Genomic DNA, 27,290 nt, shown 5'->3' with positions numbered 1-27,290 from the left:
CTATCTTCTGACTGACCAAAACAACTTGAAGACAAATGATGCAGTTTATTTTGCAATTGATTCACCAAGATATTTAATGCAAGTTGATGCAATTCAAGCATCATTATCCCTGCCAAATTGGAGTCCATAGATTTGAAAGTCAAGGTCCTGGTTTCCAAAACAGTTTACAGGCCAATCTTCAGTAACAACCCTACCACAAGTTCCCAAACACATGTTCGAAGTTCAGCGATTCAATTTTTCGCATCTGGCATGCAGTACACACAGTATTGACACCATTATTGCACCAATTATTTCAAGATACCTTAGTCCGAAAATTAAAACAAACCTCAATATTTTCTAAAAAAAAGTTGTTTTTTTTATTTACATTCATTTCAGCATAACATTAACCATTTGTGGATATCCATGACATTAACATCTTATTCTCACCAAAATATTTATATGTTTTATTCCTGAATTGTGAAAAAACAAAATAACAGTGATTTAGTCAGTGAGATGCCAACAGTTGCATTCTATTGGCAAGCATGTCAAGATTAGGACCTCATCTAGATGATTTTCATATCCCACTAATGGGTCACGTCCCACTGGTTGAGAAACACTGCTCCAGTCCACCACTCTTACGCCCTAAACCATTCCAAGCCAATTTTTTTAAAAATCTGCATCATTTGCTTCCAAATTAACTCCTCTTATTCTGTTCACCTTAAGGGTGCTCAAAGTTTTCTGCGTGCGAAGTTACATAAATGGAGGAAACTGTTGGCATAAAGTAGCACTAATCAAATTCACAGATGCGATACAAAACAGAAACATTTTAAGTCAACTAACTCAGTCTTGCACTTAATTTTAATGCAGTCATCGCAAAAGTAATAATTACACACTGGAGTGCAGTGCTGTGTCGTGTCAAGTTTCAATAGTTTGGAAAATCAGGCAAAAGCCCAAGTGAGCCCCGAGCATTAAAAGTTTAAAATCAGCCTCTGAAAATAAAAGAGCTTTGCAGAAAAATAAAAGCATGTGCCAAAGTTAGAGCCATTACTGAAATTTTGCATTGAATAAAAAGGTACCAGAATTTGAAAGATGCCTGTACTATAACTGGCAATAAAGAAAACAGCAAACCTGTCCTTAGTATTGACATATTATATTGCTACATGATAAGCTCCACAGCTTTAGCCAGTCAAGGTCAAAACATTGCTGTTTCATTACACAAATCCATGTTGACACTGCAGTTACACTTGACAAGTCCAAAAACAGGAAAACATTTGTTCATTGACTACATCATTTATGGACAAAGTTATAATGGAACCAGTGGTTTATCAAAGCACATGCCCTTCACTATTTTGAACATTCAAAGTTATGGTTACTCAGACCTAGTGCACTAGTATGTTTACTTAGACTAAATAGCACATGATTCAATATGGTTTATTTCCAGCTATTAACATACCTCAGATCATCTTCTAAATCACTAATTGTAATGATGTGTCATTCAGTTATATTTTACATAACTTCCATAAGTTTACTTCTAACAGAAGAACTACTGGGGAAAGAAATCTGAAATACAAAACACCATAACATTATGCCATTGATAAAAATGTCGTGGTTAATAATACATGAAGACTTACATTTTTAGAATTCATAATTGTTAGACAGAACCAAAAGTAAGTCATTCAAGCCCATCCCAGCTCTCAAAGAGCAAACGAACTGGTTCCATTCACTTGAACTTTGGCTGCATGCCCTGCAAATATTCTTTTTTGGGTGCTTATCCTTCTGAAATGCATCACTCAACATGTCGCTCATGACTCCAAAATATTGGTGGTCTCGTAGACAAAGAAGGTTACCTCAGAGTACAACAGGATATTGATCAAGTGAGTCGACAGACCGAGGAGTGGCAGACGGAGTTTAATTTGGCTAAGTAGGGGGTGCTGCATTTTGGAGAGGAAAGTCAGAGCAGGACTTATACACATAATGGTAAAGTCCTGGGGAGTGTTGCTGAACAAAGAGACCTTGGAGTGCAGGTTCATAGTTCCTTGAAAGTGGAGTCACAGGTAGATAGGATAGTGAAGGCAGTATTTGGTATGCTTCCCTTTACTGGTCAGTGCATTGGAGTTGGGCAACAATGTTGATTCGGCCACCTTTGAATACTGCATTCAATTCTAGTTTCTCTGCTATTATAAAGATGTTGTGAAACTGGACAATTTAAAAAAGATTTACAAGGATGTTGCCAGGGTTGGAGGATTTGAGCTGTAGAGAGACAAAATACTGGGGCTATTTTTCCTAGAGTGTCAGAGGTGACGGAGAGGTGACCTCATAGAAGTTCATAAAATCTGAGGGGCATGGATAGGGTGAATAGCCAAGATCTTTCCCCAGGTTAGGGGAATCCAAAATTAGAAGGTATAAGTTAAAAGGTAAGGGGGAAGATTTAAAAAGGACCTATGTGGCAGCTTTTTCACAGAGAGTGGTGTGCATATAGAATGAGCTGCCAGAGAAGTGAAGGTCTGGTACATAACAATATCATGGGTACATGAATAGGAAGGGTTTAGAGGGATATGGGCCAAGTGCTGCCAAATGGTGTTAGATGCTAGGATATCTGATCAACTTGGACAAGTTGGACTAAACTGTCTATTTTTATGCTGTGCATTGAGTCTAGGACGCTAGTCTCAAGAAAATGCTTAAACACTAGCCAAGCTGACTCCAAAATGCAATTTATATTTGTGACAAGTACCTAAACGCAACTGACTATATCCAAGATAATGCTAGATCACATGAAGAGTGACAATGTGAGAGGCAAGCTTGTATTCCAAAACTCCACCAGCCTGAAACTGAACAGCTTTTTTTGTAAACTATAGCAAAATATTTTCACATTTACAAATTAAATATTGGAAGATATATTTGAGAAGACAAGCAGAAAATAAAGTCAAAAGGATTAAGGATAGAATTGCCATTAGGATAAATTTGGAATAATGTATAATATTGTTCAAAATTAATCAAAATTGAGAATTTATTGAAATCAACTGCTCATATTTTAATGCATTTATCCTTTGAAAAGTAATCGGTATCTAGTGCAAGGCCAACCTAATTATACAAATTAAGCTAGCAAGAGTATGCAGAAAGACCAAGTACCTAAAAAGACTCAACCAAGGAATAAAAATGTTGACACTGACTCAAATGCAGGATATTAAAAATACTGTGCTTACAGAGGCATGTTTATCACCAAGTACAACACTTGATTGGTTAAGTTACTTGAGTGGTCAAGTTCTTAAGGATAATTCGTTTTGGTATGTTATACACTTGCTTGCAGCTGTAATTAGCAGACAGCATAACAGCTTTATTTCCATTAAACACAACTGATTACATTCAATTAGAATTTGAACATGACAGTCAGTGCTGCAGTTCAGCTTCAAAACATTGTATTTATTCAGAAAATAATTCCTACAGAAGCTTATGCTATTAAACATTTTTATCAAAGAGATAGCATGACATTGACTCTGGTGCAAGAGACTATTCAACGTCAATTTTGGAAAGGTTCTACAAAATTAACTTGAAATTAGAGCAAAGTGGAAAATTATTTCAATACAGGAGAATCTGCATGTGTCATCCACAAACTGTAATGCTCCAACAACTAGATTCTGTTAAGGGCCCAAGGGTTCCAGAGGTGTATAGTAGCACCAACTGATTAGAAAATCCTACCGAAACAACTTGCTGACAGTTTAAGTATTTTGTCCACCAGCTTACAGCAAAGACTTAGTGATAGAGAGGCTCACAGCCTTGGCAAGTTGTAGTAATTATAAGGCACATTTCATTTGTCTTTACTAATACCACAAACTGCAATGGGTTAACTGGCACTTGATCCCAATAAACATGGATCACATAGCGTTTACTCTATCTGGTTAGAGGCAGTTAACAGAACCTGATTTAGGTTTGCTTGTTGAGCTGGAAGGTTCATTTTCAGGTGTTTTGTCACCATACTAGATATCAGAACCACCGATGAAGCACTGATGTTAGCAACCTGCTTTCTACACATGTTTAGGTTTCCTTGGGTTGGTGATGTCATTATCGGCAGTGATGTCATTTCCTATTCTTTTTCTCAGAGGGTGGCAAATAGGGTCCAAGTCGGTGTGTTTGTTGAGAGAGCTCCGGCTGAAATGCCATGCTTCTAGGAATTCTCGTGCATGTCACTGTGTGGCTTGCTCTAGGATGGATGTGTTGTACCAGTCGAAGTGGTGTCCTTCCTCATCTGTGTAAAGGATACTAGTGAGAGTGGGTCATGTCTTTCTGTGGCTAGTTGATGTTCACGTATCCTAGTGGCTAGTTTTCTGCCTGTTTGTCCAACGTAGTGCTTGTTACAGTTCTTCCAACGTATTTTATAAATGACATTAGTTTTGCTTGTGGTCTGTATAGGGTCTTTGAAGTTCATTAGCTGCTGTTTTAGCATGTTGGTGGATTTGTGGGCTATCATGGTGTCATGAGGTCCAAGTAGTTTGGCAATCATTTCCGAAATATCTTTGACATAAGCCAGTGGCTAGGGTTTCTGGATGTGTTGTCTGCTTGTTTGGGTTTGTTGCTGAGAAATCAATGGACTGTGTTAATTGAGTACCGGTTCTTTTTGAATACACTATTTTCTGCTTTTCATAGATCCTCTGCTTTCCAAACTTCCTCTGAGCTATAGTGCATTGTTGAAATAATGCTCTAATGCAGCTTCATTCATGGGTGTTGGGATGATTACTTCTGTAGTTCAGTACAGGTAGAAGATCCTTTATCCAAATATCCAAAAACTGAAAACTCCGAAATCCAGAAGGTTTCTCTGTGAAGGTTTTTTTCCTCATTAACAAGGTTGTTTGGCGAGCAAATAGTTAACTGAAGTCGACAACCACCCGATGCGTGCCACTCAGGTGCGACATGGGGGGGGGGGGGGGGGGGGGGGGCGTGGCCTAGCACCAGCAAATTGTTCTTTCTTAGATGTCTGCTCCTTCGCTAAGATTTTTAAATATTTCACCATTAAACTGTCACTTATTCTGAAAACAGAAAAATTCCAAATTCTGAAAAACAGCTGGTCCTGAGCATTTTGGATAAAGGATAGTCTACCTGCATTTGGTCTGTATGTTTTTTTCCTGTAGATGCTGGTTTGAAGTTCTCCATTGACTGTTCACTCTACTGTGACATCTAGGAATGGCAGTTTGCTGTTGTTTCCTCAGAATTTTGTGATGCTCTTGAAGGTTTCCTCTAATTTGTTTTGTTTAGTGATGACAAAGGGGTCATCCATGTAGTAGACCCAAAGTTTGGAATGGATGTTTGGCGGAGCTGTTTGTTCAAGTCTCTGCATTACTGCCTCTAAGAACCCTGATATTGGAAATCCCACGAGTGTTCCGTTGGTTTGTCTGTAGGTTTTGTTATTCAAAGTGAACGGGGCAGTAAGGGATAGATCTACTAGCTTGACGATGTTGTCCTTGCTGATGAGGTTGATGGTGTTTGGTGTATGTCTTTTGGTTCTAATAGTTTAACCTCAGTTTCCTTGGCCAGGTTGATGCTGATGGATGCGAACAGGGCTGTTACATCAAAGGAGACCATTATTTCATCCACCTCTATTCTTGGTGTCTTTGGTGTTCAGGAATTCTTGGGTGGAGTGGATGGAGTAGTGTGTTTTAGTCTTACGTTGATGTTCCAGGCAGCAAGACTATGGGTAGGAGGGTGGGGTTCCTTTGTGAATTTTGGGTAATCCATAGAGCATGGTGTGTTGGATCTATGTGGTTTCATATTTTGGAAGTCTGCCTTGTAATTCTCCAGATTTCTGAAGTTTTTGAGTAGGGCTGTGATTCGGTTCTCTAGTTGTGGGTTTAAGTCTATCGCCACCTGTTGGCAAGTGCCAGTATTTGCAAAGTGCTTTCACTTTCACAATGTAGTCTTTGGTTTAAAATGACTGTCAAGTGTCCTTGGTCTGCTGGTGGGATAACAAAGTTTTTATCTTTGAGACCTTAGATGCTTTCCTTTCTTGTATATGGAGTGTGTTTCTTTCCTTTTTCCTGCTTAATGCTGGTGTGACAGTCTAATGGTTTGCTGGGTTTCTTCTGAGAGTTTGTCTTTCAGCGTTGTTTCTAATGCTTTGAAATCTTTCTTGCCTGCATCCTAGAAGTTGTAATTTAATCCTCTTACCAAGACAGCTATTAGAAGAACCAAAGACAAGCGAAGTCACAGGTAAGATAGTGAAGGCAGCGTTAGGTATGCTTTCCTTTATTGGTCAGAGTATGGAATACAGGAGTTGGGAGGTCATGTTGCGGCTGCACAGGACATGGGTTAGGTCACTGTTGGAATATTGTGTGCAATTCTGGTCTCCTTCCTATCAGAAAGATGTTGTGAAATTTGAAAGGGTTCAGGAAAGAATTACAAGGATGCTGCCAGGGTTGGAGGATTTGAGCTATAGGGAGAGGTTGAAAAGACTGGGGCTGTTTTCCCAAGAGCATCAGAGGCTGAGGGGTGACCATATAGAGCTTTATAAAATCATGAGGGACATGGATAGGATAAATAGACAAAGTTTCTTCCCTGGGGTGGAAGAGTTCAGAACTAAAGGGCATAGGTTTAGGGCGAGAGGGGAAAGATAAAAGAGATCTAAGGGGCAACCTCTTCACGCAGACGGTGGTGCGTATATGGAATGTGCTGCCAGAGGAAGTGGAGGCTAGTACAATTGTAACATTTAAAAGGCATTTGGATGGCTATCTGAATAGAAAGGGTTTGGAGGGATATTGGCTAGGTGCTGGCAGGTAGGACTAGATTGGGATAGCTGGTCGGGATGGACAAGTTGGACCTAAGGGTCTGTATCTGTGCTGTACATCGCTATGACACATACACCAAACACCACTAACTTCATCAGCAAGGGCAAAATAGTCAAGCTGGAAGATCGATTCCTTACCACCTACTTCACTTTCAATAACAAAACCTACAGACAAATCAACTGAATACCAACGGGATTTAGGAGATCAGGATTCTTCGCAGTAGTAGTAGTAGTAGTGCAGAGACTCAAACAAGCAGCCCTGCCAACCATCCAATCCAAACTCTGGGTCTGCTACGTGGATGACACCTTTGTCATCACTAAATGGAACAAATTAGGAGGAAACCTTCAAGACCATCAATAACATCCTTATTGGCATAAGATTCACTAAAAAGGAGGAGGAATACAGCAACAAACTGCCATTCCTAGATGTCACAGTAGAGTGAACAGCTAATGGGGAACATCAAACTAGTGTCTACAGGAAAAACACCACATATGGACCAAATACTGAACTACAGAAGCAATCATCCCAATACCCACAAATGAAGCTGCATTAGAACATTTCAAATGAGTCACCACACACTGCAGCACAGAGGAACTACGCAGAACAGAGGAAAATCACCTATACAGTGTATTCAAAAAGAATGGGTTCCCAATGAACACAGTCAACCGTTTTCTCAGCAACAAGCCCAAACAAGCAGACAAAAGGAGATCAGAAACACTCACCACATTACCAACATTAAAGACATCTGAAATGACTTCAAGACTACTCAGACGCCATGGCATTGTGGTAATCCATACAGCTAACAACACACTTAAACAGTGGCTGATGAACCTGAAAGACCCTATACACACAACCAATATGAATGTCACTCACTGTAACAAACACTGCATTGGACAAACAGGCAGAAAACTAGCTACCAGGATACATGAACATCAACTAGCCACAAAAAGACATGGCCCACTCTCACTACTATCCTTACATACATAGATATTGGAAGGACACCACTTCGACTGGGATACAAACATCCATCCTAGGGCAAGACAAACAGACATGCACGAGAACTCATAAGAGCATGGCATTCCAACTGGAACAAATACATCGCCTTGGACCCCATTTAACACCCCTTGAGAAAAAGAACAGCAAATGATATCACCAACCCAAGGAAACCCAAAACCAAATAGAAAGCTGGTCACTAACACCAGTGCATCATCCAGAGGCTCACTAATGTACCTAGTATGGTGGTGAAACATCTGATAATGAACCTTCCAGCTCAGCGAGCAAACTTACATCTAGAAGCTAAACCAGAGCTACAAAATCTTCTCCAAACTAGTTAACAGATCTCAATAAGTAAAGATTATTACTTTGAAAACATTTGCAAAAGTAAGAGAACGGAAATTGTCACAAAGCTGAAATAATGCTAAGTTCAGATCTTCATATATGGCACAAATTAAAAGGGGAAAATAAAAGGCAGTGTATTGGCAGAGTCAAATCAAGAGATAAAAGGCAAAGATGAGAGTTTAGCAAATGGTGAATTCAGGCAAAGTAAGGTGGAAGACAACCATAACAGTATGGTTATTAATCTGAAGCTCATCTGTGTATCCAACATGACACCAATGTTACCAAAATCTGGTTCAGCATCAAGCAGGTATCAACACTGGACTCAATACTAAATTAAAAAGAACTGAGATACTGTAAATCAGAAACAAAAAAACTCTGATTTATCTCCATGGATGCTGTCAGAACTCAAGTTGAGAGTCAGGTGTGGTGAGCCTTCCTCAGAATGGAGTCTTCCAGCAATGTCAGTTTGTTTCTGATTTAACAGCATCCACAGTTCTTTTGGTTTTTATCACCATTGGTATTGTTAGGTTTAGGGTAGAAAAGGGAAGGGGATTAGAAAATGACTTTTGAAATACCCAATGAATACACCTGTACTGGATAAGCAGTTAACAATTTGAAGATTATTACAGGGATCACAAGCAACAGCTACAAGGTACTGCTGGCATCAACAGTGCACATGTAAAATGACATTTATAGAATATCGCAATTTTGAGAGAATTAAGAAAAATTCTTAAGGGAAATGCAAGGTAACTGCAAAGACCGAGGCCATTGCAAGTGGTTCTTTAGCTATAACTTGACAGTTAAGAGTGGAATGTGACCGGTGTAGGACCACCCAATGAATGTCACTGAAGCAGCATTAAATGGATAGTGCAATCAAATGTGCCAATGGCTGCAGACAGGTTGCAAAGGAACAATGGATACCTTAAGTCACAAATTATATACTGTGACTCCCATGAAAAGCATGCAAAAAAATTTCAGAATTTGGATTGCTTTAAATAGGCAGACAAACAGTAGTCAGTGATGTGTAGTTTTTTCTTAAAAGGGTCAAAACTATTCTGGAACAATGATTTGAAGATTATGTGACATGCCAAAGGCCTGCTAGAACTTCTGAAGGGTTAGTTTATGACAGAACAAACACAAACCATTTTCAGTTCAGAAATCAGGAGTTTTGACTAAGAATAATTAGGACCAGAGTTCAGAAAAGAGTTGAGTTTCTCTCCAAGCAGGTTGTACTTCAGTGACTGGCTTACCCTGAACTGAAGTAGTAGTTTTTTTTTAAAAAAATTACATTTTCCAAGGAGAGTTAGAGACATATTTTTAGTTTGTTACAATTGAACCAAGCTCAATTCATAAGTGCCGCCATAGTAGTATCCATCAGTTGGAATCATACATGTTCTAGCATGATACACGGAAACTAAAACGTGATTGAAATGATTCACGCGGAGTTCTGGCAGAGTAGTTTATACTGGGGAGGTACCAGTGCATTCAAAATCTCCCTAAGACCATAAGACATAGGAGTGGAAGTAATGTCATTCAGCCCATCAAGTCCACTCCACCATTTAATCATGGCTAATGAGCATGTCAACTCCACGTACCCACACTCTCTATAGGCCTCAATTCCTTACCTGATCAAGAATCTATCAATCTCTGCCTTGAAGACATTTAACATCCCAGCTTCCACTGCACTCCGTGGCAATGAATTCCACAGACCCACCACACTCTGGCTGAAATGTCTCTTCATTTCCATTCTAAATTAACCCTCTCTAATTCTAAGACTGTGCCCATGGGTCCTTGTCTCCCCACCTAACAGAAACAACTTCCCAATATCCACCCTAAGCCATGCATTATCTTAAGTTTCTATTCGATCTCCCCTCAACCTTCTAAACTCTAACGAATACAATCCCAGGATCCTCAACAGTTCATCATGTTACACCTACCATTCTAGGCATCATCCATGAATCTCCACTGGACGTGCTCCACTGCCAGCATGTCGTCCCTGAAGCGTGGGGCCCAAAACTGAACACTGTTCTAAATGGAGCTTTAGTATGTGTCAGAAGCACATCGCTGCTTTAATATTCCAACCCTAGAGATAAAATGACATCATTACATTCGCTTTCTTAATCATGGACTCAACATGCAAGTTAACCTTTAGGGAATCCTGGACCAACACTGCCAGATCGATTTCTACTTCAGCTATATGAATTTTCTCACCGCTTAGAAAATAGTCCATGCCTTTATTCTTTTTCCCCCCCCCCCCCCCCCCCCAAAGTGCAAGATCTCACATTTGCTCATGTTGAATTTCATCAGCAATTTCCTGGACCACTCTCCTAAACTGTAAATCCTTTTGCAGCCTCCCCACCTCCTTAGCACTACCTGCCTGTCCACCTAACTTCATATCTGCAAACTTTGCCAGAATGCCTCCAGTCCCTTCATTCAGATCGTTAATAAGGTGAACAGCTGCAGCCCCAGTGAACCCTGTGGGACACCAGTTGTCAATGGCTGTCATTCCTAAAAAGAACCTTTATTCCCAACTCTCTCCCTTCTGTCAGAGACCAATCCTCAATCTATGCCAGTAGCTCACCTTGAACACCACGGACCCTCACCTTACTCAGCAGCCTCCCATGAGGCACCTTATCAAAGGCCTTTTGCAAGTCTAGATAACATCCACTGGATTTCCTGGTCTAACCTACTTGTTACCTCTTCAAAGAATTTTAACAGGTTTGTTAGGCACGACCTCCCCTTACTAAATACATGCTGACTTGTTCTAATCCGACCCTGCACGTCCAAGAATTTAGAAATCTCATCCTGAACGATGGATTCTAGAATTTTAGCAGAGGTTCGGCTAATCAGCCTACAATTTTCCATATTTTGTCTTGATCAAGGAGGTTACAACAGCGATTTTCCAATCATCTAGAATGCTTCCTGACTCCAGTGACTTTTGAAAGATCACAACCAATGCCTCCGCTATTTCCTCAGCCACCTCCCTCAGAACTCTAGGATGTAGCCCATTGGGGCCAAGAGATTTATTAATTTTTGGACCTTTTAGCTTTTCCAGCACATTCTCTTTTGTAATGGATACCATACTCAACTCTGCACCCTGACTCTCCTTAATTGTTGTGATATTACTCATGTCTTCCACTGTGAAGACTGATGTAAAAGTACTAAGTTCTTGAGCTATTCCTTTATCTCCCATCACTAACTTTCCAGCATCAATTTGGAGCGGCTCAGTGTCTACTTTTGCCTCTCTTTTTTTATTATGTATTGAATGAAACTTTTACTATCATTTCTAATAAACTGGCGAACTCCTGTCTTTTTGATAAGTTGTAAATCCTTCAATATTTAACTACCAGCCCTGAACCCCTTGCAACCATGTCTCTGCAATGCCCTTTCTCAACTGAGGGTAATGATAGGACAGATTGCAAAAAGAGAGTCAAAGGTAGTTTCTTGAAGATATGCGTGATGACAGCTGACAAAGGAAATTGGGACAGAATCTAAAGATAGCCACAAATATCAGCTAAAATGGGAATCTGGAAGGATGCTGATGGTCAGTTAGTCATTTGGAATTAGTTCAAGAGCTCAAGGATGGATCTCAACTATTTTTATATTTGTTATAGCTTTGGTATCAAGAATCTGTTTCAGGAATTGATGGTGATGCTCACCAATCATACTGCCTGTTTTGCTACATCACAATTAAACTGCTTCCACTTCAGTTAACAATCACCACAACTATCAATACAATATGCAAAAATCTGTGCGCTATGTACAAGCCTCATCTAACCTAATTGATGAGAGTAATATCAGCAGGTAAGAAAATAATCTATAAATTGTTGGCTCCAGAATAGGTTAGCAGTGCTTAAGTGAGAAATTAAATACTGTACAGGATTCTGGTCAACCAAGCTATTAAATGGATCCTTCAACTGATGCAAGTAATTATAGAAAATAATAGATTTTCCAATGAATGGCCTGACACTCATCACTCCAGTGTAGGCTGGAGTTGCATCAGGGAAACCTGCAGAATGCCCATCATAGTGGACACCAAAGGAATTGGCCAGGAACTTGAAAATCCTTTAGGTGTGGAACCCTTCAAAAAATTAATTCACTAATTTTAAGTGAAGTTAAATTAAGTAGACAGTTAGGCAAGTTAAGATTCATAAATATATAGTATTAACTCCCGAGTAGCTATTCAACTGACTTAATCGCCAATTCCAACCTAGGTCCCAATAGACTCATTCCATGTTGTCAGACATGTTTCTGCCTTCCCCTGACGGACCAGGTTTCTCACCCACACCCTACCCTCTTAGTATCATACTTATTTTACTTCCTGAGAATTTAAGTGTAAAGTAGCTTCCTGGAGTTTTAAACTTTCAGAAAACAGCAGCTAATTGCTGAGAAAGATTTACCTTCCTCCAACAGTTCTGCATCATTGAATAGTCTGAATAGAAGTAGCCTCCCATTTCTGAAGGTGCTCTCAGCAGAATCGCTTCAATGCAGAACACTCCTTTTGTAAAAAGAGCTATCCAGCCCATTATTCTTGACATCACTTCAACTATTACTTGCAACAGGCAGTTTAAGATTCAGTTCTGAAAATAATGGTGACTATCACAGAATACCAGCACTTTTAAATGCCCATGGTCAGTCATAAAGCCTGTACAAAATTCACACTGAAGAAAAAGCCTTGCAGCAATTTCCCATATGTTTGCATGCCAACTAGAAGAGACCAGAAACAAATCTATTTATTTTAAATTCTATTTCCTTACTTGGACTTGACCTTTACCTGGGTACAGTATGTAATTGGCTACTTACTTTAAATTCCCATCTGTAGTTTATCTTTTGCGGAAGGCATGATAGCTTCTGCTTCAACAAAAAGTAATTTTATTCCTGGAGAATAATGTTATTTCACATTCAGAAGTATTCTATCAATCGGTGACCTATTCAAAAAAGCTATCAAGTATCTAAAAGATGAAGATGTCATGTTAAAGTGCTTCAAACATAATTATGCAGTCACCGTTAATATATATTTAAACCTATGAAAAGAAATCATGAAGCAATATGACCTCTCCACATAACTGACCACCTCCATAGAGAAGTGATCAGCATCTCTAGAATCTGCACCATTTTCCTTTCAGGTTTTTTTCAAGATTTTAATGCCTTGTACAAGTTAAGTCTGTTGGGTCAGTCTATCCTATTTATTATCAAAAAGATAATCTGTTAAGTAACTCACTCCTCCAATTCCAAATGGTCCTTTGGGTACATAAGAAATGCTTTTCATAAGTGCCCCCTATCATCAAGCATATGAAGTCTTTTTTTTTCAGTCTGCACGATGTTGGAATTCAAGTTGCATTACCCCTCCTATAAAGATTTTTGTTTTTAAAACAGAAGCAACATTATGTTCAGCAGCATTTGGTACCCATTGCAGGAACAAAGCTGGTGCCATAGCAAGCAAATAGGGAGCAAATGCCATGTTGACCTTGCAAGACAATTAGACTTCAAGGACAAAGATGCCCCAACTAGAACACACATCAAAACACTGATCCCAGCACAGTTCAGGTGAAGTCAGTTCCAATAGTACAGCCAACTTTGCTTAATACTCACGTCAGTGTGCTGAGTTGAAATATTTCTCCAACGTCAGTCTTTGAGCCACACATTAATCTCTATAATCCTATTTACTGTACAAGAATGTTTGCAGCTCATGTACTCATCCAAAGATTATCTTGTTGAGTTTTTTTAAATTAAGCCCCTGTATGCTCATGATTCCTGGTCAAAATCTCTTTCCCACTTCTATATCACTTACCCAAAAGGTACCGTAACAGCTGAATCTTGCTCCTCCAACTGGTGCTGCATGCTCCTCCCCAACCCAGAGCAGATACCCTAAGCAAGGAAGGTGACAGCCATTTGGACAAGAGCTCTTAGTTACACAGAAAAATAGAGGATTTTAAATTTACATGTAAACCCAGCAAATGAGATTGGCAATAGTAACCTTGAAAATGAGTTCACAGAATGTATTCAGGACTATTTTTAGACCAGCATATTTTACAATTAACAAAAGGAGCAAGCTATTCCAGACCTACAAGTAATTTGACAGAATTAATCAACAACACGAGCTAGTGGGTAACATTTTACCATAAAGGATTGGTTAGCCAACAGGAAACAGAAATACGACAGCTTACTCAAAATAATGCTAGTGGTTCATTTTGGGATTTGAACTATTTATAATTTATATCACAGATGTTTCATATGATTACGACCAAAGAACCAAATGCAAGATTAGGAAAAGCAAGTTGCCAAAAGGAGGTAGAGAAAGAGTCTGCAAAGACAAGTAAACAAAAATTTAGCAGATGGAATATGAATGCAGAAAAACATCAACTTGCCCAGTTTGGCAGAGAAATAAAAAAAACACTATTTAAATGGTGCAGAGGGACGAGAGTTTCTGGTATGAATAATAGCTACTGTTCAGATAGAGAAACTGATTTGCAAGGCAAAGGGAGCATTTCTATTTATTGTCAAGGGGAATGGAAAATAAATAAACTAATGAAAGTTTTATTACAATTACAAAGGACTTGTGAAAAAAAGTTACAAATTGTGTAGCATTTTGGTTCCAGAGTTTTAAACAAAGATACAGGAAGACAGAAGCACAGCCCACTTGATTGACACCATATCCACAAATATTCATTCCCTCCATCACCAATGCTCAGTCGCAGTACTTCAGTAATTCAAAGATTTGAGACAGCACTTTCTAAACCTGTGACCATCTCCAAGAAGAAGAACAGCAGCAGATACATGGGAACACCAGCAAGTGCAAGGTCCTCCCCCAATCACTCACCATTCTGATTTGGAAATATATCACCATTCCTTCAGCGTCAGAGTCAGAGTCAAAATCCTGGAATTCCCTAACATGGTGGATCTACCTATAGCACATGGACTGCAGCAGTTCACAAACACCTTCAAGAATGACTCGGGTTGAGCAATAAACTTAGTTCATAAAAAGGTTTGCCTACTACTGCAATTCCACGAACAATAATGTTACTGTTGTAACAGATGCTGTTATGATCTGTTACAGTGTAATTGGCAGATGAATAAATATGTAGTTAGACAGGTGCAGGAACGAATGACACTTTCAAGACTGGGATTTTGAATTTTATTTAAAGAGGTATTCTGACATACAAAGAAAAAGCTGATAAAATGGAGTTCAGGAATGGACCAACAGCGACCATGCTTCAAGGAATTAAAACTACACTGCCTATTAAAAATACACTTTTGCCTGGGCAAATTCTCTTCAAATCATACAACTAAGCCTCTCAATCCAAAAGAAATTGGGTAACATTAATAAACAAATCAAAATAAACACTGAATGTGCCACTGAAAAATAACTGCAGATCTTGAAGCTCAAAATCAGCTAGGTAAAAATAGATGATGCAACTTCAAAAGATGAAATACATCTAACACATTTCAATTTTCCAAAGAAACATTCTGCAACATAGACTAAATGACAAACTCAAGTTACTTTTCTTTCCTCCATCCTGATCTGCTGCAAAGAAATCTGTTCAAATCTATGAAAAATACCATATATGAGGGAAGAAAAAAATCTTAGATAACTGTGTGGGTATGTTCGCCGAGCAGGGAAGTTGATTTGCAGACAATGTGTCTCATATCGAGGTGATATCTTCAGTGCTTTGGAGCCTCCTATGAAGCACTGCTGTACTCTCTCTCAGGGAATTTATTTGGTTCAGTTTCTGCTGCTTCTGGTTGCCAGTTCCAGTCCTTCATTGTAGTGACAGGTATATTGGGTCTAGGTGTGGTGATTTCAACTAGCAATCCTCATCCACAAACACCAATTAGCCATTAAACGCCACAATCAGCAGTCCCTAATAGCCATTCACACAGATGACAGGACCACGATTCAACTGTGACAAAACATTCATAGGATAAGCTAAACATTGGACAGCCAGAGATTTTCTAGAAGCATAGCACTCAGCCACAGACTTCAACAAGCACTTTGACCTGGACCCAATATACCAGCCACTACAATGAACAACCAGAACCGGCAACCGCAAGCAACAGAAATGTAACCAAATAAATTCCAGAATACACAGTACAGCAGTGCTTCAGAGAAGCCAAAGCACTGAAGATATCACCTAGACAGCGGGCGGAAATGTCTGCAAATCAACTTCCCAACTCAGCAAATATACTCACAAACAGGACAACCGGCACCAGAGCTAAAATCTTTATACAAACTTAGAGATGACTACTGTATGTGCAGTTTAAGTAGTTACGAATCAGATCGCAATTTCCTTGGAAGTTCAACATACGGATGGTACCGCATGACAAAACAGGAACTTTTTCCCCTTAAAATTAGCATTTTCCCTCACGGAACTGAACAGAGAATAAGTCTTATGAGAAAAGGCTGAGAGACTTGGGTCTATTCTCGTTGGAAAGGTGGCGGCTAAGAGGGGATTTGATAGAGATATACAAGATGATCAGAGGATTAGGTAGGGTAGATAGTAAAAGTCTTTTTCCTAGGATGATGACATCAGCTTGTACAAGGGTACATAATTACAAATTGAGGGGTGATAGATTTAAGACAGATGTCAGAGGCAGGTTCTTTACACAGAGTGGTATGGATGTGGAATGCCGCACCTGGCAATGTAGTCAACTCAGCCACATCAGGGAGATTTAAACAATCCTTGGATAAGCACATGGATGATGGGATAGTGTAGGGGAGCAAGCGGAGAACAGTTCACAGGTCGGCACAACATCGAGGGCCGAAGGGCCTGTCCTGTGCTGTATTATTCTACGTTCTACATGCTATCCCATCAACATTTCAAATAATGAATGCCTAATTATAATGGAAATAACTTTCAAAAAGCTCATTGTGACCAGCCTTCAGTACTGGCAATGAAGAGCACCTGTTTCCAAATCATAATTCCCAGCTCAAATTCTACTCCAGGACTTCACTGGTCACAGAACAAGCATTCATGATGTTGCTCAACAAGTAGGTAAACAGTCTGCTAGATTTTTGAACACTTCCCCCAAAGACAAAAAAAAAAAGAGATATGAAACAAACAAGTGATACCACAGCATTAAGGTTTTGTATCTCCCAACACCTTGACTATAATATGTATTAAAACTCAAAGCATCACAAGTGAAGTCAAAATGTAGACACATGATTAATCAAACTGGAAATGTTTAATTCAAGGAGGCATTCAACAACAAATTTTATCAGAAATATTGCAGAAGCAAAGTCAAGGCATGGGAGAGCACGCATAAGCCTCCAACCAATCGTCTAACCAAATCTTGAAGCACACCTGCCCCAAACATAGCAAAGTCCAAACCAACAGAACTGCAGTGGAAGCAATACAGCACAGAAACAGACCTTCCAGTCAAACCAGTCCATGCCAACCATAATCCCAAATTAAACTAGTCCCACCTGCTAGCACTTGGCCCATATCCCTCCAAACATCCTGCATCCTGAGACTGCCTAAGAAAAAAAACTCCTTAATTCAAATAATGCAATGCCCCAGATGGTCACATTAATATTTTGCACCATTTTTAGCCTAAAACTATTATTTTCTTTAAAACGGTGGCCAAACAATTGATAAAATGTCTTTTAAAAACTTGTGTGGATTACTTGAATGTGTATGCAGAGAAACCGAAAACGAGCGATCATGTCAGAACATAATGATCACCAGAGGGACCTGAGCTACAGCACAAGAACAACTTGGGCTATAAACAGGGATTATACGAGACTTCAGCGATTGGACAAGTCAGACAACTCCTCCCAATACAGTAATGACCTGATAAATGGTTTTCAAATGAGGGGTTCGAATAGAGTTTCCTCTCCTAACTAATTCAAAAGTCTTAAATTTAAAGTGCAGCAAGCTTTGTTTTAACCAGCACTCATTGTAAATATACTTGTTCAATTCAATGGTCACAAAATAAAAACAGTCGATTCAATTTCTCCTCAAATAGTGATCTACCAAGACGTTCCAGTAGTCAGTTGACTGTGCGAATGAGAAGGCTCTCTGCCAGTAAAATTTTATTTAAGGTAAATAAATAGACAATAGGTGCAGGAGTAGGCCATTCAGCCCTTCTAGCCTGCACCACCATTCAATATGATCATGGCTGATCATTCCTAATCAGTATCCTCTTACTGCCTTATCTCCATAACCCTTGATTCCACTATCTTTGAGAGCTCTATCCAACTCTTCTTAAATGAATCCAGAGACTGGGCCTCCACTGCCCTCTGGGGCAGAGCATTCCACACAGCCACCACTCTCTGGGTAAAGAAGTTTCTCCTCATCTCTGTCCTAAATGGTCTACCCCGTATTTTTAAGCTGTGTCCTCTGGTTCGGCACTCACCCATCAGCGGAAACGTGTTTCCTGCTGCCAGAGTGTCCAATCCTTTCATAATCTATGTCTCAATCAGATCCCCTCTCAGTCTTCTAAACTCGAGGGTATACAAGCCCAGTTGCTTCAGTCTTTCAGTGTAAGGTAATCCCGCCATTCCAGGAATTGACCTCGTGAACCTACGCTGCGCTCCCTCAATAGCCAGAATGTCTTTCCTCAAATTTGGAGACCAGAACTGCAAACAGTACTCCAGGTGTGGTCTTACCAGGGCCCTGTACAGCTGCAGTAGCACCTCTTTGCTTCTATACTCAATTCCTCTTGTGATGAAGGCCAACAGGCTATTAGCCTTTTTCACTACCTGCTGTACCTGTATGCTTGCCTTCATTGACTGGTGTACAAGAACACACAGATCTCTCTGTACTTCCCCTTTACCTAAATTGATTCCATTGAGGTAATAATCGGCGTTCCTGTTCTTGCCAAAGTGGATAACCATACATTTATCCACATTAAACTGCATCTGCCATGCATCTGCCCACACACCTAACCTGTCCAGGTCACCCTATAATCTCCTAACATCCTCATCACATTTCACCCTGCCACCCAGCTTTGTATCATCAGCAAATTTGCTAACGTTATTGCTGATACCATCTTCCATATCAACATATATTGTAAAAAGCTGCAGTCCCAGCACGGATCCCTGCGTTACCCCACTGGTCACTGTCTGCCATTCCGAAATGGAGCCGTTTATCACTACCCTTAGTTTCCTATCAGCCAACCAATTTTCAATCCAATCTAGTACTTTGCCCTCAATACCATGCGCCCTAATTTTACTCACTAACCTCCTGTGTGGGACTTTATCAAAAGCTTTCTGAAAGTCCAGGTACACTACATCTACTGGATCTCCCTTGTCCATCTTCAGAGTTACATCCTCAAATTCAAGATTAGTCAAGCATGATTTCCTCTTCATAAATCCATGCTGACTATCCTATCCTGTTACTACTATCCAGATGTGCCGTAATTTCATCCTTTATAATAGATTCCAGCATCTTTCCCACCACTGAGGTCAGACTTACTGGCCTATAATTTCCTGCTTTCTCTCTCCCACCTTTCTTGAAAAGTGGTATAATATTAGCCACCCTCCAATCCTCAGGAACCGACCCTGAATCTAGCGAACTCTGGAAAATAATCACCAACGCATCCACGATTTCCCGAGCCACCTCCTTCAGTACCCTGGGATGTAGACCATCAGGCCCTGGAGACTTATCAACCTCAGACCTAACAGTCTTTCCAACACAAAATCCTGGCAAATATAAATTCACTTAAGTTCAGGTCCTTCAGCCACTGTTACCTCAGGGAGATTGCTTGTGTTTTCCCCAGTGAACACAGATCTGAAGTACCCATTTAATTCTTCTGCCATTTCTTTGTTCCCCGTAATATATTCCCCTGTTTCTGTCTTCAAGGGCCCAATTTTAGTCCTAACCATTTTTTTGCCTTGGACATACCTAAAAAAGCTTTTACTATCCTCCTTTATATTATTGGCCAGTTTACCTTCGTACCTCATTTTTCCTCTGCGTATTTCCTTCTTAGTAATCCTCTGTTGCTCTTTAAAAGCTTCCCAGTCCTCAGTTTTCCCACTTATCTTTGCTATGTTATACTTTTTCTCTTTTAACTTTATGTTTCTTAACTTCCCTCATCAGCCACGGCCGTCCATACCTCCTCCTGGGATCTTTCTTCCTTTTAGGAATGAACTGATCCTGCAACTTCTGCATTATACTCAGAAATATCCGCCATTGTTCCTCCATGGTCATCCCTGCTAAGGTATTGCACCATTGAACTTTGGCCAGCTCCTCCCTCATAGCTCCATAGTTCCATTTATTCAACAGAAGTACTGTCACTTCCGACTGTACCCTCTCCCTCTCAAATTGCAGATTGAAGCTTAATGTTTTATGGTCACTACTTCCCAATGGCTCCTTCACTTTTAGGTCTCTGACCAATTCTGGTTCATTACACAATCCCAGATCCAGAATTGCCTTCTCCCTGGTTGGATCCAGCACCAGCTGCTCTAAGAATCCATCTCTGAGGCACTCCACAAAGTCTCTTTCTTGAGGTCCAATACCATCCTGATTCTCCCAGTCTACCTGCATGTTAAAATCCCCCATAACAACTGTAGTAACATCTTTGCGACAGGCCAATTTCAGCTCCTGATTCAACTTACATCCAACATCCAGACTACTGTTTGGGGGCCTGTAGATGACTCCCAAGAGGGTCTTTTTACCCTTAGTATTTCACAGCTCTATCCACACACACTCTACATCCCCTGACTCTAGGTCCCCCACGCAAGGGACTGAATATCCTCCCTTACCAACAACGCCACCCCACACCCTCTGCCCGTCAGTCTGTCCTTACGATAGCACGTGTAAAGTTGCATTATTAAAGTGATTGATGCTGTAAATAGATTATAACAAGGATGTTTATACCCCCACATTGCTTTTACTAGTGTATTTTTATGTTGATTATGTAGAACTCTTGATTATCCAGAATATTTGATCAATCAGCGCACTCCTGGTCTTATAGGTGCTGGATAATAAAAAGTTCATTACATTAATGCAAATTTGTGAACTAATAGGTTACATGCGAATTCTTTTTACCTTTCAGAGGATGGTATAAAGAATAATTTGTTAACAAACTGCAAGAGAACAATATATTGTCATTACAATTCAAACCATTGTCCTTGATGCATAAAGCACTCTTAAGCCAACGCAGGATAGTAGCAGTCCACAAGGACGCACGGGCAGGTGAAAAAGAGCAGCATTGTAAGAGAATGCTGTGGTCAACCATGTTAACAGCTGAACCCAGACTAATTGGTCAGAGACTGGATATCACAGCCACTAAGATGTCATCTGTGGTTTGGTGTTGGGTTATTTCAAGTACTTTGGTTAGAGACAAAACAAACTGCAAATGCTGGAATCCAAAGTAGACAAGCAGGAGGCTGGAAGAACACAGGCCAGGTAGCATCAGGTGAAGTTGATGTTTCAGGTGTAACCCTTCTTTAGACTTTACCTCCTGATGCTGCCTGGCCTGCTGGGTTCCTCCAGCCTCCTGCATGTCTATTAAAGTACATTGGATTTTGCTGCTACCAATTTAAGGCTTTTAAACATAGTAGCTGCAGAAAACATAAGCAGAAATTTGAAAAGAAACAATACATTCAAAACTTATCAAAACAATGAGCACCATACTGGTGGGAAACAACAGCCTAGCGGTATTATTAGACTATCAATCCAAAAACTCAGTTTGTGTTCTTAAGGACTAAGGCCCAAATCCTATCATTGCACATTGTGGAATTTGAATTCAATAAAAAGAATCTGGAATTAAGAGTCTAATGGTGATCATGAAACCACTCACCAGAAAAAACAACTCATCTGTTTCAATGTCCTTCAGAGAATGAAATCTGTCATCCTTTCCTGATCTGCCCTACTGTGACTCCAGACCCACAGTAATGCTGCAGACTCAACCACTTTCTGGGCAATTCAGGATGGGCAATACATCTCGGCTTAGCCAAAGACACATATCCCATAAGAAAAAAAAAGGAGGAATAAATTTCATATGTACAAGCTTAACTCCTGTTTTCATTTGTTTATTACTTATGTGCATTTCAAATATCTTCAGAAAAAAATTACTATCAGCACTGAATAAACAATCCATATCGTAAGTAGCCTATTAGCTAGTGGATTTAACTTAAAAAAATTTCAAGCAACTTGAGCAGTTTGTTCTATTGCATTTTCATTCTGCATAATGAATACAGCAATTGTCAGGTTACTGGCAACATTTGTTTTGAATATCAAACAGCAATTACACTTAAGTAGTACTCAACTGATTTAAACATTCATTGGTCAAGCACTGGACGAATTCAAGACTTATTTTTACACAAAGTAAGATAACAAATTTTTGAACATGAACACAAGAAATAGAAATATAACTATTAATCGAGAAATGAATTCGAAGCACATAAGAAACAAAATATCTGGTTGAGGTCTTTTTATTAAAAACTGGTTCAGCAGTGGAGAGTATGACAGGCTGAGAGAGCATTTATCCATATGCCTAATTGTCCTGAAGGAGATGGTGAGCTGCTGCCTTAAACCACTCTTTAGGATGAAGGGCAGTGATCCCCAACCATTTCAAGGACACTGCATACTTCAATGAGGCACACAATAGCACAACACATCTATTCAGCTGAATTGATTACATTCATGTCACATTTAATTGCATTTACTATGGTTACGGCTTTACCAGAGTGGTTTGCAACATTGCGCATACAAGTTAAGAGGAGGATCAAATGTATTAATGCTTCAAATTCACAAGAAAAAAATACAAGGTCTTCGATTTCCACAGACATTTTCAAACATCAGATCAACTCAGCAATTTCTAAATATTCAAAGCCTTAAATTCATTCTGCACACTACATCTCAGTTCAGGGTTTTGAATTTCACAAGTGATATTTCACATTGGTAACAATATCTTTGTATAATTTTTAATAATTGAACCATTACACAATTAAAATTTAATGCAGAGCAAACTGCAATTTCCTAGTTAGTGGAAAATTGAGCTTGTGTGTGTAGAGCCTTTCCAATGGGGGATGAATTGTTGAGTAGACCATGTGCAATTCTTGCCCAACTGACCAGCACATAACCCTGCTTATTTTTTTTTAAAACACATGTCAGTGCTGAAAATGTCAATTTGCAGAGGTACGTTATCAGAAATATTTCTGCAATAGCCTGCCAGTACAACACTTAATTTGATGTTTATTTTTCCACACAAGTTTTAAAATTGTAATTTATGTAGAATATTGTTTAAGATGATAATGCATACAAGGCTATAAGTGCTGGAAAGTAGGGCAAGTCAAGTCAGGTGGCTATTTGATTGGTGCAGACTCAATGGGCCAAAGGGCCTTTTCCCCTTGCTGTAGACCTCTAAGATTTTGATTCCGGATTAGTGGTGCTGGAAGAGCACAGCAGTTCAGGCAGCATCGGAGGAGCTTCGAAATCGACGTTTCGGGCAAAAGCCCTTCCAAAACATCGATTTCGAAGCTCCATGGATGCTGCCTGAACTGCTGCGCTCTTCCAGCACCACTAATCCGGAATCTGGCTCCCAGCATCTGCAGTCATTGTTTTTACCTCTAAGATTATGAAGTAATATTCAGTTCACATTGATTTTCATTACTGTTGGACAAAATTTCACAGCACAGTTGCACTATTCTCATAGGACACTAGTTGAAATTCAGTCATGGAGGGACACTATTGTTAAAAGGGAGTTCCACAATTTTGACCCAGCAAGAGTGAAGGAATAGTAATACAGTTCCAAAGCATAATGGTGTGGGACTCAAAGGGGATTTGTAGCCAATGTTACCTTGTATAAGCTACCTTTTTTCTAGGCAATGGAGGTTGCCAGTTTAGAAGGTGCTAACCATCATCATTTGAAAATCTGTACTACTTAAAACTGAAAGCAGCCTACTTCCACAGATTTTTAAATGCCCAATGAGACTTGGAGATTAGCCAGGGTCCACAACTTGCAACCTCAAAGCTGAGGTGTGTTAAGGCAAACACAGAATAATGTCCCTTGCGTAATGGACTAGGCCAGATCCCCTCAAAATATTATGTAGCCCAGACCCTAACTTTGCTAAGTGTTTTAATAAGATGCAAAGTGGATATCCCAGAAATGATGAAGCTGGCCCAACTACTTAGTTTTAAACAAAACATTATTTACAAAATTACAGAATGAAACAAAAACAAAAACGTAGAACAACCTATGCAAAAACCCAACCAATTATTCCAAATACTTGGAACAATCCCCATAAACACTCCTTTACAAAAAGGGGAAATCCAACAGATTCTGACAGGAGAGATGTCAGAGAGGATCAGCATGGACCTGCTTCTTTGGGTTGAGCAGCTTCACAACTGACTGCTTGCTAAAACCATACCAAACCAGAGAAAAGTTGAGCTGGGAGAATGGCCACTCCCCTTTCATTGTACAAGTGTTTTTTTTAAAACTTGAAAACCTTTTGCCAGAGGGAGTATCTGTCAGCTATAATCAAATAGCCCTAAAACCCTTCAAACCTAGACACCCCTGAACCAGTGTCTTTACAACCACTGGAAAAAAAAACCCAAGGTGTCTGTGGTTAGCAGTGCTACCTCTCAGCACCAGGGACCCAGGTTCATTTCACCTTGGGCAACTGTGTGGAGTTTGCACATTCTCCCCATGTCTGTGTGGTGCTCCAGTTTTCTCCCACAGTCCAAAGATGTGCAGGTTACGTGAACTGGCAATGTTAAATTGCCCATAGTCTTCAGGGATGTGTAGGCTAGGAACATTAGTCAGGGGAAAATGCAGAGTAATAGGGTAGGGGGTCCATGTCTGGGTGGGTTATTCTGAGGGTTGGTGTGAATTTGTTGGGCCATATGGCCTATTTCCAAACTGTAAGGATTCGATGATTTGATAACCTTGTTAGAAGGAGCATCACCACACTGGAAAATATTCAACTTCAAATAAATCTGTTATAAAGTTATACCTTACAGGCATTACAAACGTTAGCAAGCTTGTTTTTGAAAACCTGTAAGTTATCACAAATTGCATTCGTGATAGGTTTCAGTTCGATAGAATCAAGTGCATAGGAACTCAGCTGAAGTTACTTAGCCATTCAAAGTTGTTATACTACCACTCAGACGGCAGTTGATCAATCCCAATTCTTGCATTTCATTGGATAAGTCTGATAGATTTGTTAGTCAAACCTCGACCTAAACGAAACAATAAATCTATCAACCATTTACTTGCAGAACTGAGTTCTGAATTTATACAGACACACAGTAGCTCAAGTCCAGCTCTCTGAAGTTTCCTGAAAACTGCACAGCTTTGTAAGCTACCATATGAAATTTTAAATAAAAAAGGCATTGCCCACTTGACATCATGCATCAATTAAGGTTTGATTGCTGTCTAAAAACTTGCAAAACAATCTACAAACCAGCATATTATCCTCAGATACTTTACCATTACTTGCCAGTACCAAGTGTTTCCTAACTATTTCTAAAAATTGTTGCTCTAAATCTCATCTCTCTTCAGTTCCTCTCAATTTCTGAACTAACATTTAAGATTAGCATAATCCGGTGTCTTAATATTCTAGGCAGAAAAAAAACCAAAAGATATGCACAAAATAAAATACCAAACAGGACAGCACCACCACATGACACTTTTCTAGACTAAAACCCTTTTGCCTCTATGCAGACTTAATCCCTGGATTAATTCTGCGTAATCTGAGTTACTCATTCTTGGGATTTTGCCTTCATTGACAAAGCCTCTATTTGTTGGCCATTTGTAACAAATGGCTTATCAAGCAACTTCGCTAGGCAATTCTGAGTCAACGACGTTCTTGAAGTGTTACTTTTTTATTTCAAAAATATACTTATTCATAAAGAGCTGTCTCATTTTTATATACATACAGTCAAATGCACTTTAGGTCTGTACAGAAGCATGTGAAGATAACAAAAACATTGAAGTTTGACTATACAACAAAAACAAAAAGGCATCTCTTAATTGTAAGGATATTTACACACAATGAGGTACCACAAGAGTCCGATCACTGAACGGACTCAAATAACTTTGGCAGAAAGACCTCAGATGATGGTCACAGACTAAACAAGGAAATATGATAATTCCCTTCTCAGACAGCATGAACGAACCAGTTTGGTCTTTCCAACAATCTGATAGCTTCACAGTCAATTTTACTGATATCACTTGAGTTCCTTTTTTAAAAAGAAGGATATTTTCAGTCACAATAATAAGTTTCAACTCATGCTCTCCGAATTAGTCTAGCCCATTTGTTTAAGAGTATGGTAACAATTAATATACAACCATACTCATTATGTATTCTATGTAAAAAGGAGAAAGAACTGCTCCCTGCAGCACTCCACTACAGTCTGCCAACCTGTTTCCTGTTAGTTAACCAATCCTCTACCCACACTAAGATATCACTCCAAAACACTATGCTCTTATCTTGTGCAGTACTATTTTATATAGCATATTATCAAATGCCTTTTGGATATTCAAATACACATCCTCTGGTTTCCCTTTATCCACTTCACTAGTTATATCCTGAAATACTAAATTTGTAAAAGCTGATTTCCAATTCAAAATTTAACACGACAGGATAACGAATTTCTCAATGTCCTGCTATTACCTCCCCAATAACGGACACTCGCATGTTCCCACAACACTGGCAGGCGAATTCAGCTATAATTTATTGCATTCGGATCTCCTCCTTTGTAGAATGCTTTGCAGCTTTCCAATCTGTTTGGATCTTTGGTACTTTGAAATGCAGAGGAGCACATTTTGCAGGAGAACCCTTAGCAGAAAATACAGTTGCAGCTTTGCAGCATTAGCACCATAGAATTAAGACATTACTAGGTAAGGGGGGTACCATTATGCCAAAACGGGGTCTGGTGTCAGTGCCTCAAGAGTACTTCTGGACTTCAAGCAAATTGCGTAAGACTTGATATGGGCCGCTGAGTACACACATCATTCAAGGAGCTGCAAATCAATTTTGAATGCCTATAAATTGATATTAGCTGTGATTAAAGCCTCAAGTACAAATATTATACAGACTTGGTCTGTTCTGCTTGCCTGAAGTTTAAAGTCAACTTTCTCAAGATAACCACAACAAAATATCTGAACTTAGCAACTTATGTTACAGTACATGTTCATCCTTGCTTGGTCCAAGAATTGAGAAATAAAAAAGGGATTATACATTTGGGGCCAGCTAACATAGGTCACTGTTGGAATATTGCATGCAATTCTAGTCTCCTTCCTATCAGA

At 39.5% G+C, this 27,290-nt stretch overlaps 1 protein-coding gene across 7 annotated transcripts in view; it reads right to left on the bottom strand.

Annotated features, from left to right (window-relative positions):
* Positions 1-27,290, bottom strand: part of LOC140477228 (arf-GAP with SH3 domain, ANK repeat and PH domain-containing protein 1-like) — a 354,071-nt gene that overhangs the window by 263,450 nt on the left and 63,331 nt on the right. Inside the window, exon 1 of one of the 7 annotated variants that reach the window (XM_072570747.1) lies at positions 10,028-10,106. The exons of the other annotated variants lie outside the window; for them this stretch is intronic. Coding sequence (XP_072426848.1) covers positions 10,028-10,042 — 15 coding nt within the window. The 5' untranslated portion in view covers positions 10,043-10,106. Of the gene's footprint in view, positions 1-10,027; positions 10,107-27,290 lie in introns of those variants that run through there. 7 annotated transcript variants of the gene reach the window in all.

This window comes from Chiloscyllium punctatum, chromosome 5 (genome assembly GCF_047496795.1).
Source record: "Chiloscyllium punctatum isolate Juve2018m chromosome 5, sChiPun1.3, whole genome shotgun sequence".
Lineage (NCBI taxonomy): Eukaryota > Metazoa > Chordata > Chondrichthyes > Orectolobiformes > Hemiscylliidae > Chiloscyllium > Chiloscyllium punctatum.
Note: the sequence above shows the minus strand (reverse complement) of the source record. Positions and strands in the feature narration are given on the sequence as shown.